General features: G+C 48.2%; 1 protein-coding gene across 1 annotated transcript in view; it reads right to left on the bottom strand.

Moving 5' to 3' along the window:
* The window catches only part of rad54l (RAD54 like), a 52,990-nt gene that overhangs the window by 17,530 nt on the left and 23,422 nt on the right, over window positions 1-12,038 (bottom strand). Inside the window, exons 12-15 of the mRNA XM_072510656.1 lie at window positions 11,935-12,009; window positions 4,906-5,045; window positions 3,758-3,868; window positions 891-1,014 (exon numbers count right to left, since the gene is read on the bottom strand). Coding sequence (XP_072366757.1) covers window positions 891-1,014; window positions 3,758-3,868; window positions 4,906-5,045; window positions 11,935-12,009 — 450 coding nt within the window. The remainder of the gene's footprint in view (window positions 1-890; window positions 1,015-3,757; window positions 3,869-4,905; window positions 5,046-11,934; window positions 12,010-12,038) is intronic.

Raw genomic sequence — 12,038 nt, 5'->3', positions numbered from 1 at the left:
ATCCCTCAGTACCGTACTGAAGCGTCAGTCTAAGTTATGTGCCCCGGCCTCTGGAGTGGGACTTGAACCAATTCAAGAAGCAAGAGCGCAACCACTGAGTCAAGGCAACATTTTTAGAAGCAAATAAATACTGTTCTTTTTATTTTTCTATTGTCCGCACCGAGAATCCATTTGGGAGATTCCAACCATGTTTTTTTTTTTTAAAAAGGCCTCTGATTGGCTGATAATGAGCTCCAAAATAAAGTAAACAGTTGGCTAAAAGCTTGATCAAAGAAGTAGGTTTCAATGAGTGTCTTAAAGCAGAATAGAGAGGTTGTGAGGAGGAAAGGAAATTCCAGAGTTTGAGGCCTGGGCAGCAAAACACATAGCCACCAAAGTTGCAGGGTTGGAGAAGGTTACAGAGATAGGGAGGAGTGAGGCCAAGGAGGTATTTGAAAACAAGAATTGAATTTTAAAATTAAGGTGTTGCTTTACTGGGAGCCAATGTAGGTCCGGGAGCACATTGGGTAAATGGGATTGGTGCGTGTTAGAGTACGAATCAGCCCTCAGGGACATCAGAACACCCAAGTGAATTTTTGAAATAATTTTGTAGCATTTTAGACGAAGGACAGCTGATCCAACTGGTAACTATTTCACCTCTGAATCAGAAGGTTGTGGATTCAAACCCCTTTTATAACCACAGAAGCCAAGACTTACAACTGCTATAACTTTCAGTCAAATCTAATGACCAAATTCTGTAGCTGTTTTTTGTCTTCAGAATACTTGGGCTAACACCATATAGGATTTAGTCACATGATTCGACATTTAAAGCTTCTTCCTCCCTTATCCACATTATGTAGGTCGAGTGTTCCAATACATCACTTATTTAGTTGCAATGTCACACAACTCACCTCCTGTCTCTGCAGAGCTTCTCAAACAAATCAAGAGTCTGTGTGTAGTTTGATACGAGTACCACCTTATCAGAGCTAGTACTTCGAGTTATGGCCAGGATATAATCAAGGGTAAGCATCTTGCCTGAAACAGTAAAACATGGGAGGATTCAAATAATTTTATTAAAAGTATATTTTCCATCCTGTGGTTTAATTATGAAATAAGAAATATTCCACATGCTGTTCAAGAAAACTGCTCAGTTGTAAAATTAAATTTCCTCGAGGTTAGAATTATACCCAGGGTGTAACCCGGAGTTGACTGCATGCAGAGTAGAAAATGGGCTGAAATCTCAGTTGTAAAATTGAATTTCCTCGAGGTTAGAATTATACCCAGTGTGTAACCCGGAGTTGACTGCATGCAGAGATGAAAATGGGCTGAAATCTGGTGAACGCAGGTCTTTGTCTGAAGATAGCCATGTGAAAATGTTCTCAAGGAACATGGGCGGGTAGTGGTTTTGTATGCCTCAGAAGCTGGACCATCATTAAAAAATTCCACCAGAATTCTCACTGCTCGGGCATCACCTTGCTTGAATATACTGCACGAAAAAAAGTTACAAAATAACTCCAAAAAAAATCACTAGAATGGGCTCTCAGTTTCTCACGGATCCATCTAAACCTTCACCCTGAAACAAGCAAGAAAATTAGGCATTGCAGATTTCAAATCCAGCCCTGGATGGTGTACCAGGTTTATGAACAAGCAATTTTGTATTGCGGCAGAAGACCAAGATTTGACAGCGTCTCCCAACAGAACATGATGACAGGCTTATCACATTTCAGCAATTGATACAGATTGGCCTGCATTGGAAACGTGGATGAGACTCCCATGTACTTTGCCACGTTAGCCTGTTGAACCGTGAGCTAAGTTGGAGAGAAAGCAACTGGCCCTGAAAATAGTAGATTCACTGTTGAGCTGTCGTGTATGTCTGACGGGACAAAGCTTATCAATGGTGATATTCAAGAGAAAAACCCTCCCAAAATAGCAATTCCCAAAGCGGTAATGGTCCAAGTTCACGTTAAAGGACGGATGGATGAAAGTGGCTTGATAACATGGCTGAGGAAAGTTTGGAATTTCCGACCAGACAAAATGTCTTCTCAGAGGAAAATGTCTTCTCATCTGAGAGATGTTCTGATCACACCTTGGCCATGAAGTTGTTGCTGAAGTTAGATCATAACACAGTGATATTGCAGTGATTCCCCGTGGTCCACCCAGCTTTGTTCAACCATTGGACATCTCTCCAAACAAGCCGTTCAAGGATAGCATGAGAAAAAAGTAGAATGGCTGGAGGATCAGAGGAAAGAAGACATTCCCCAAAGATATGGCTCGGCATTAGTAATCTTGTTTTAATCCAGGGATGAAATCGGAACAGAGATTGTCATCAAATAATTCAAGAAACATGGTTTATCCAATATACTTGATTATATGTGGAAAGATATGGCCAATGATGATAGTATTGCTGATGAAGATGATGTATATGATAATGCCATTCAAGAAGCAGTTTGGGACGCATTATTTGTTTATGAAGATGAGGAGGATTTTTATGGATTCTAATACGCGCTCAGAACACACTCTCCTGCCAAGTAGTATTCTTTTCTGCACAGTGAAAATAACTGTGCAACTTGCAATAGTGCGACAATGGGAGAGGATGCATTGCAAACTCTTAAAATGATTACATATGAACATAAATGCAACAGACGAATTAGAAAAGTCGGCCATTCAGCCGCTCAAGCCTGCTCCCCCATTCAATAAGATCATGGCCAAACTGATTGTGGCCTTAACTCTACTTTCCTGTCTAGCCCCTATACACTTGTCAATCAGAATCTAATTCCACCTGTAAAATATAGGGATTGGTTTAGCACAGGGCTAAAACGCTGGCTTTGAAAGCAGACAAAGGCAGGCCAGCAACACGGTTCAATTCCCGTACCAGCCTCCCCAAACAGGTGCCGGAATGTGGCGACTAGGGGCTTTTCACAATAAGCGATTTTCATTTCATTTCATTCAATGACCTGCCTATTCTACGCCCTGGGAAACATAATTCCACAGACTCAAGTCCCTCAGAAAAAAATCTTTCCTCATGTCCGTTTTAAAGGGGAGACCCCTTATTTTTAAACCTAAACCCCTAGTTCATCTTTTCCAATGCAGTGCATTGGGATGCAGTAAGTAAAGTTGCCATAGTTCCAGATGACCAGAGGCTGCTTTCCCCTTTTGAGGGGGAGAACTGGCTGGTGGTGATTTAACCTGAGGATCACCACATCTCAAACAAGAGGCCAGCTTGAGAAGGTAGGTCTTCATGAATAACCTCAGGTACAGGAAATTAACCCATGCTGCTGGATATTGCTCTGCATCACGAACCAGCTGTCCAACCAACTGAGCTAAACTGACTCCCATTGCACTGGAGCCCCCATAATAAAAATTCATGAGCAAAGTTTTTTTCCATAATGTAGAAAAAATATATTCTGACAGGCTTGTATCCGTTAGTCACTCGTGAGACCTGACTGTTGTCTTATTACTTTACTTCCAAACACTTCTTTCACAAAACTGTTGAATAATAAAATCAGCCATGCCAGGGAGAGCAGCTGCTGCCTTATTGCACTCAGTAAATGGAAGGAATAAACACCATTTCAGATTGGCTGTCTGGATTCTGGGCACCTGCAGGCACCTTGCCCCAAGCAACCTTTCTTCTAGACAGTAATTGGAGGTGGTTCTTTACATGCAAATCCAAATCTGGAAATGTTGCTGCTAAAGTTATGTGACGTTTCTTCCAGTTTCTGAGTTCAGAAAGGGATTTTATCCATACCTAAATTTTATAGGCATTGACTTAAAGCTTTACCAGACAACTGAGGTTCCACAGATTTTGTGCTGTATCCTGATGGAAAGAGATCGAGTGCTCCCTGAAATCCTTCTTCACCTTCCACACACTTCTCATAGATCAATGTCGGGTCTGCGCAGAAAAGAAACAAAGCATTAGGAAAAACACTGCACATAAAAGGAATTATTCATTTTTGATCTACTTCCTCCGCAGTGTAATAAATTGCACCTCGACTTCTGTAGTTTACTTTTAGTTGATCTTTTCTCTCATTCTTTGGATTCTTTCAACCTCTGAGGCAAGCTACTCCCCCAGGCCTTTGTGATACAGCTGGTTGCCAGAAGATGTACAGCAGGTTTGTTCCCTTGACTCTGTCCCATTAACCTCACTTAGTGCCTCAGCTATGAGTCTTAGCACCTGCAAACCAGACCTTGCTACATGAAAAATGAGCAAAGTCCATGACAAACCCGGGTAATTTCACTACCACCACAATGATTAGTGCTCCTTTGAACCCTCATTCCTGCCAAGCTGCTATGCCATTCTACCTGCTTTTCCTACACCTCATGTAAAAACCATAGAATTCCTACAATGCAGAAAGTGGCAAATCAGCCCATCAAGTTTGTGGCAAACCTCTGAAAGAACACTCTACCTTGGTCCACTCCCCTGCCGTATCCCTGTAACCCCACCTAACCTGCACATCTTTGGACAATAAGGGGCAATTTTTGCATGGTCAATCCACCTAACCTGCACATCTTTGACCCTGGAGGAAACCTACCCAGCCACGGGGAGAATGTGAAAACTGCACAGTCACCCAAGGCTGGAATTGAACCCGGGTCCCTGGCGCTGTGAGGCAGCAGTGCTAACCACTGTGTCACCGTGTCACACCAATATTCTATGCAATGTTCCCTACTATAATTAGTTCTTTCTGAGGATTTCAAAACTGACATTCTGTCTTTCCCTCAACCCAGTACAAAATTCAGACTTCTAAAATTATAGTTGGAGTCAGTTAAACCTCTTTTATACCTTCTCAATAAAAAGAAAATGAATTTTTTAAAAATTCATTAGTACAGTGGCAATGAATTGAAGTATGAAATTTCTCTTTCAGAAATCTGGATTTTCAGACATTAAAACAGAAAAATGACGAATCCAAATCCAATCAATTTACTACTCACGGTTACAAAGTTTTTTCAGTGAAGTAATTGAAGATAGAGAAGAGACGCTCATCTTCCCACTGTGAGATTGTTCCATTTCTACTGCTGGTTTGGCTTGTTTTAAGAACAGTTTGTACAACTCTGACTGCAGAGTCGTCAGTCTGAAGAAAAGAGGCAGAAGTTTAACTAAAATTATAGGAGTACATGGGGGCAGTAAGGCAGGTCCACTTAATTTTCTTACCCTTCCCTGCAGGATGCAAGAGTGTTCGAAAGAAACAGGCTCCAATGACAGAAGCATCTATCGGCTTAAGGTGGACATAAATATATTTAATTGGACAAGGGTAATTGATTTGTAGTTGCCCAGGTCATATTAGTTATATATTATTTGATTTAAAAAATATCACGCAGAGCTAAACCAAAACGAGTAATGAATGTGATTATTAATAATGACAGCAGAAGCCTTTACAATTCGCATAATAGTCATATTGGCAGAGCTGAGTTTCCTTAAATTACCTTTATCCTCCCTTCAACATAAGTATTGCCTTGATACTCAGGGAATAGAAATTATTGGAAAGATTTCAGAAAAAATTGCACTGGAGCAGCTGTGCCTTTTAAGAATACATTATTTCCAAGCATCAGTACTCACCGCAAGACTGTTCCTATTTACCAGTAAAGAATAAATATTGCAGACTTCCGGTTGCGGCTATGGAGAGCTAAGCCGCATGATTCGGCAGCTCCCGCTATCATGGACTTTCGGGCACTTTAGAGGAGCCCCAACGGGAATTTTTTTGACGACGATCCGTGGGGAAGGGAAGAGCAAGGTCCCCCTTCACCTTTTATGGACCGGACCAGAAGTGAAATGGCCAAAAAAACGGCATTGGAGCAGCGGGAGAAGCGAGGGAAAAAAATCAAAATGGCGGCGGCCAGGGACAAAGCGGAATGCGGGCCTGAGCTGCAGGAGTTCATCAAGCGCTGCTTCGAGGAGCTGCGGAAGGAGATGCTGGCGCCTATGTTGTCGGCGATTGAAGGACTAGGGATGACCCAGAAGGCCCACGAGGTAAAGATCCAGGAGGTGCAGAAAAGAGTCAGTGAGAATGAGGACGAGATCTTAGGCCTGGTGGTGAGAGTGGAGGAGCACGAGGCGCTGCATAAGAGGTGGGCGGGAAGATTCGAAGACCTGGAGAACAGGTCAGGGAGAAAGAACTTGCGGATCCTGGGTCTCCCTGAAGGAGTGGAGGGAGCCGATGCCGGGGCATATGCGAGCACGATGCTCGAGGCGATGATGGGCGCGGAGGCCCTTTCGAGGCCTCTGGAGCTGGATGGGGCACACCGGGTGCTGGCGAGGAGGCCCAAGGCTAACGAGCCGCCAAGGGCAATTGTGGTGAGGTTTCACCGACAGAGAGAGGGTCTTGAAATGGGCCAAGAAGGAGCGGAGCAGCAGATGGGACAATGCGGAGATCCGAATATACCCGGACTGGAGCACGGAGGTTGCAAAGAGGAGAGCGGGTTTCAACCGGGCCAAGGCGGTGTTGCACCGGAAAGGAGTAAGATTCGGAATGCTGCAGCCAGCGCGATTGTGGGTCACATACAAGGATCAGCACCATTTTTTGAAACGCCTGAAGAGGCGTGGACCTTTATTCAAACCGAAAAGTTGGACTCAAACTGAGGGTTTGTGAGGGTGGGGGGGGGATGTTCGATGTTTGTTGTATATAGGGTGTTAAGCACATGCAGGAAATGTTACATGGGCTGGGGGAGAGAGGGGGATTGCGATGGGGGAAAAGAGACAAGGCCGCGACAGGAGCTGCGCCAGAGGGGGCGGGGTAGGCTTAGGAAAGCGCGTTTTTTTTCCCGCGCTGGGGAAGAAAGACGGGAGGGGGATTGGAGGAACGCACACTGATTGGGAGATTCCCACACGGGGAGGTCAATGGGACAGCGGGGGAAGCCGGGGTCAGCAGGTGTCAGCTGACTTACGGGAGTGATATGGGGGGAGCAAAAAAGCTAGACATGGGTCTAGCAGGTGGGGGGGGGGGGGGGGGGGTTGCTGCTGCACTGGGCTAAGGGGAATGGGACACAGAAGAGGTGGTCAGGGTGGGGGTCTCCCGGCTGGGGGATCGGAGGGTGAGGGTGGCGCGGACACGGGACTGGCCTAGAAAAGGAGATGGCTAGTCGGCGGGGGGGGGGGGGGGGGGGGGGGCCCAATCCGGCTGATAACGTGGAATGTGAGGGGCCTGAATGGGCCGGTAAAGAGGGCCCGAGTGTTCGCGCCCTTAAAGGGACTGAAGGCAGATGTGGTCATGCTCCAAGAGACACATTTGAAGGTGGCGGATCAGGTCAGGTTAAGAAAGGGGTGGGTAGGACAGGTATTCCATTCAGGGCTAGACGCGAAGAATAGAGGGATGGCAATATTGGTGGGGAAGCGGGTGTCGTTTGAGGCCAAGAATATCGTAGTGGACAACGGAGGGCGATATGTGATGGTGAGCGGTAAGTTGCAGGGGACGTGGGTGGTATTGGTAAATGTATACGCCCCGAACTGGGATGATGCCGGATTCATGAAGCGCATGTTGCGGCGCATTCCGGACTTGGAGGTAGGAGGCCTGATAATGGGCGGGGATTTCAATACGGTGTTGGACCCAGCACTGGATCGCTCCAGATCAAGGACTGGAAAGAGGCCGGCGGCGGCCAAGGTGCTTAGGGGGTTTATGGATCAGATGGGGGGGGGGGGAGTGGACCCGTGGAGGTTTGCCAGGCCGCAGGCCAGGGAATTTTCTTTTTTCTCCCACGTCCACAAAGCCTACTCCCGGATAGATTTTTTTGTTCTGGGCAGGGCGCTGATCCCGAAAGTGCAGGGAACGGGGTATTCGGCCATAGCCGTTTCAGATCACGCCCCGCACTGGGTAGAACTGGAGTTGGGAGAGGAGAGGGACCCACGCCCGCTGTGGCGGTTGGATGTGGGACTGCTGGCAGATGAGGTGGTGGGTGGGAGGGTGAGGGGGTGCATCGAAAGGTACTTGGAGGTCAACGACAACGGGGAGGTGCGGGTGGGGGTGGTATGGGAGGCACTGAAGGCGGTGATCAGGGGAGAGCTAATCTCCATTAGGGCTCATAGGGAGAAGATAGAGGGCATGGAAAGGGAGAGGTTAGTGGGGGAGAGTTTAAGAGTGGACAGGAGATACGCAGAGGCCCCTGAGGAGGGATTACTTGGGGAAAGGCGACGTCTCCAGACGGAGTTTGATCTGTTGACCACAGGGAAGGCAGAGGCACAGTGGAGGAAGGCGCAGGGGACGACCTACGAGTACGGGGAGAAGGCGAGTCGGATGCTGGCACACCAGCTCCGTAAGAGGATGGCAGCGAGGGAAATAGGGGGAGTCAAGGATGGAAGGGGAGCCACAGTGCGGAGTGCGACAAAAATAAATGAGGCATTCAAGGCCTTCTATGAGGAGCTGTACAGATCCCAGCCCCCAGCGGGGGAAGAGGGGATGAGACGATTCCTAGACCAATTGAGATTCCCGAGGGTGGAGGAGCAAGAGGTGGCTGGTTTGGGGGCACCAATTGGGTTGGAGGAGCTGAGCAAGGGTTTGGGGAGCATGCAGGCGGGGAAGGCCCCGGGACCGGACGGATTCCCGGTGGAGTTCTACAGGAAGTACGCAGACCTGTTGGCCCCGCTACTAGTGAGGACCTTTAATGAGGCAAGGGAGGAAGGGACCCTGCCCCCGACAATGTCGGAGGCGACGATTTCTTTGATCCTAAAGCGGGACAAGGACCCACTGCAATGTGGATCGTACAGGCCGATCTCGCTCCTCAACGTGGATGCTAAGTTGCTGGCAAAAGTGCTGGCTACGAGAATTGAGGAGTGTGTCCCGGGGGTGATCCACGAGGACCAGACGTGATTTGTAAAGGGCAGGCAACTGAACACCAATGTGCGGCGGCTATTAAACGTGATAATGATGCCATCGGTGGAGGGAGAGGCTGAGATAGTGGCAGCTGTGGACGCGGAGAAGGCCTTTGACCGAGTAGAGTGGGAGTACCTCTGGGAAGTGCTGCGTAGGTTGGGTTCGGGGGAGGGTTTATTAGTTGGGTTAAGCTCCTTTACAGATCCCCGGTGGCGAGTGTGGTGACGAATCGGCGGAGGTCGGAGTATTTTCGGCTGTACCATGGGACGAGGCAGGAGTGCCCCCTGTTGTTTGCATTGGCGATTGAACCCTTGGCCATATCATTGAGGGAGTCTAGGGAATGGAGGGGGGTGGTCCGAGGGGGAGAAGAGCATCGAGTGTCGCTTTATGCGGATGACCTGTTGCTGTATGTGGCGGATCCAGTGGAGGGGATGGTGGAGGTCATGCAGACTTTAAGGGAGTTTGGGGAGTTTTCGGGCTATAAGCTCAATGTAGGGAAGAGTGAGCTTTTTGTAGTGCAGGCAGGGGACCAAGAAAGGGGGATAGGCGAGCTACCTCTGAGGAGGGCGGAGGGGAGCTTTCGGTACCTAGGGATCCAGATAGCCAGGAGTTGGGGGGCCCTACATAAACTGAATCTGACGAGGTTGGTGGATCAAATGGAGGAAGACTTCAAAAGATGGGACATGTTACCGCTCTCGCTAGCGGGTAGAGTGCAGTCGGTCAAAATGGTGGTCCTTCCGAGGTTTCTTTTTGTGTTTCAGTGCCTTCCCATCGTGATCACCAAGGCCTTTTTTAAGAGAGTAGGCAGTAGTATTATGGGGTTTGTGTGGGCGAATAGGACCCCGAGGGTAAAGAGAGGGTTTCTGGAACGCAGCAGGGACCGAGGAGGGTTGGCTCTGCCGAACCTAGGGAGCTACTACTGGGCAGCAAATGTGGCGATGATCCGTAAGTGGGTGATGGAGGGAGAAGGGGCGGCATGGAAGAGGTTGGAGATGGCGTCCTGTAAAGGAACGAGCTTGGGGGCGCTGGTGACGGCACCGCTGCCGCTCTCACCATCAAAGTACACCACGAGTCCGGTGGTGGCGGCAACGCTAAAGATCTGGGGCCAGTGGAGACGGCACAGGGGTGCAATGGGAGCCTCGGTGTGGTCCCCGATCAGGGGTAATCACCGGTTTGTCTCGGGGAGGATGGACGGGGGGTTTCAGAGCTGGCATCGGGCGGGGATTAGAAGAATGGGGGACCTGTTCATTGATGGGACGTTTGCGAGCCTAGGGGCACTAGAGGAGAAGTTTGAGATACCCCCGGGAAATGCTTTTAGATACATGCAGGTGAGGGCGTTTGTGAGGCGGCAGGTGAGGGAATTCCCGTTGCTCCCGGCACAGGAAATTCAAGACAGGGTGATCTCGGGTGTATGGGTCGGGGAGGGCAAGGTGTCAGCAATAGACCAGGAGATGAAAGAGGGGGAAGCGCTGGTCGAAGAGTTGAAGGGTAAATGGGAGGAGGAGCTGGGGGAGCAGATTGAGGAGGGGTTATGGGCTGATGCCCTCGGTAGGGTTAATTCCTCCTCCTCGTGTGCCAGGCTCAGCCTGATACAATTTAAGGTGGTTCACAGAGCGCACTTGACGGGGGCGAGGTTGAGTAGGTTTTTTGGGGTAGAGGACAGATGTGGAAGGTGCTCAGGGAGTCCGGCGAACCATATCCATATGTTTTGGTCATGCCCGGCACTGGAGGGGTTCTGGAGAGTGGCGGGAACAATATCTCAGGTGGTGAAAGTCCGGGTCAAGCCAAGCTGGGGGCTAGCAACATTTGGAGTAGTGGACGAGCTGGGAATGCAGGAGGCAAAAGAGGCCGGCATTCTGGCCTTTGCGTCCCTAGTAGCCCAGTGAAGGATCTTACTAATGTGGAAGGAGGCAAAGCCCCCCAGCGTGGAGGCCTGGATAAATGGCATGGCAGGGTTCATTAAGCTGGAGAGGATAAAGTTTGCCTTGAGAGGGTCTGCGCAGGGGTTCTACAGGCGGTGGCAACCGTTCCTAGACTATCTCGCGGAGCGTTAGAGGAAGGTCGGTCAGCAGCAGCAGCAACCTGGGGGGGGGGGGGGGGGGGGGATGTCCTGTGAAGGGGGTGGGGGGGGGGGGGAAGGGGGGTTTGCCTACGGGGTGTTTGAACAAGAGAACACATGAAAGATTTGGGAAACTGGCATGTACGGGAGGGAGCCAGTGTACAAAGCTTTGTAACATATCATTTTACCATGTATATATCTTGCTATGTGCGTTTTCTTTCTATTTTGTTACAAGGGGGGGGGGGGTTTATTGTTTGTAAGGGTGAAAAAATTGTGTTAAAAAACTTTGATAAACATATTTTTTAAAAAAAGAATATTGCATTTTGCAGTCAAGTCAGGCCTGATCTTGTTCAACGGGAGGAACAGAAGCAGGCCATTCAGCCCCTCTAAACTATTCTGCCATTCAATCAATCATGATGATCTGTATCTCAACTCCGTTTACCTTTTTTTGTTCCATATACTTTGATATCCTTAACAAACAAAAAATTATCAATCCTAAACACTTCAATTGTCCCAGCATCCACCACTTTTGAGGGGTGAATGGTCCAAATTTTGGGTGGAGTGTTTCCTGATTTCTCTCCTATATAGCCTAACTAATTAAAGAGGATGGTCCTCATGTTCTAGATTCTCTGGCAACGGGAAATAATTTCACAACATCTATTCTATCAAATCCCTGAATCATTTTAAACAGCTTGATTATATGACCTCCACTTCCTCAACGCAAAGGAATACAAGCAGAGTGTGCACGCAACCTATCTTCACAATTTAACCCTTTAAAACTGTGGGACCACCCCAGTGAATCTGTGCTGTACAACTTCCAAGGCCAATACATCTTTCTTGATTCAGTGGCCAAAACTGCATGTGGAGTCGAGTTCCCTTGTGTATCACAACAGAATAAAGAACACATTATCCCTCTCCTCACCATACGGCTTACACATGCCAGTAGAACATAAGGAGTATATCATCCGGTGTCCTGCTTCACGCATGCTGAATCAGTGTGAAGGAATTAAACTGATACCAGTAGGTCAACTAGTATTGCATTAAGGGATCTGAATCAGACATATTATAACCAAACACATGCAATACTAAATGTGATATTACCTGCAGCAGACAATCTGCTCAATCTTCACCGGCAAGTATTTGGAGAGAATATCTGATGTTCTTCGAATTAAACACCTGAAATGAGGATTTGGGCGATATGCCAG

This window comes from Scyliorhinus torazame, chromosome 7 (genome assembly GCF_047496885.1).
Source record: "Scyliorhinus torazame isolate Kashiwa2021f chromosome 7, sScyTor2.1, whole genome shotgun sequence".
Classification (NCBI taxonomy): Eukaryota; Metazoa; Chordata; class Chondrichthyes; order Carcharhiniformes; family Scyliorhinidae; genus Scyliorhinus; species Scyliorhinus torazame.
This window is presented reverse-complemented; position numbering and strand designations above follow the sequence as displayed.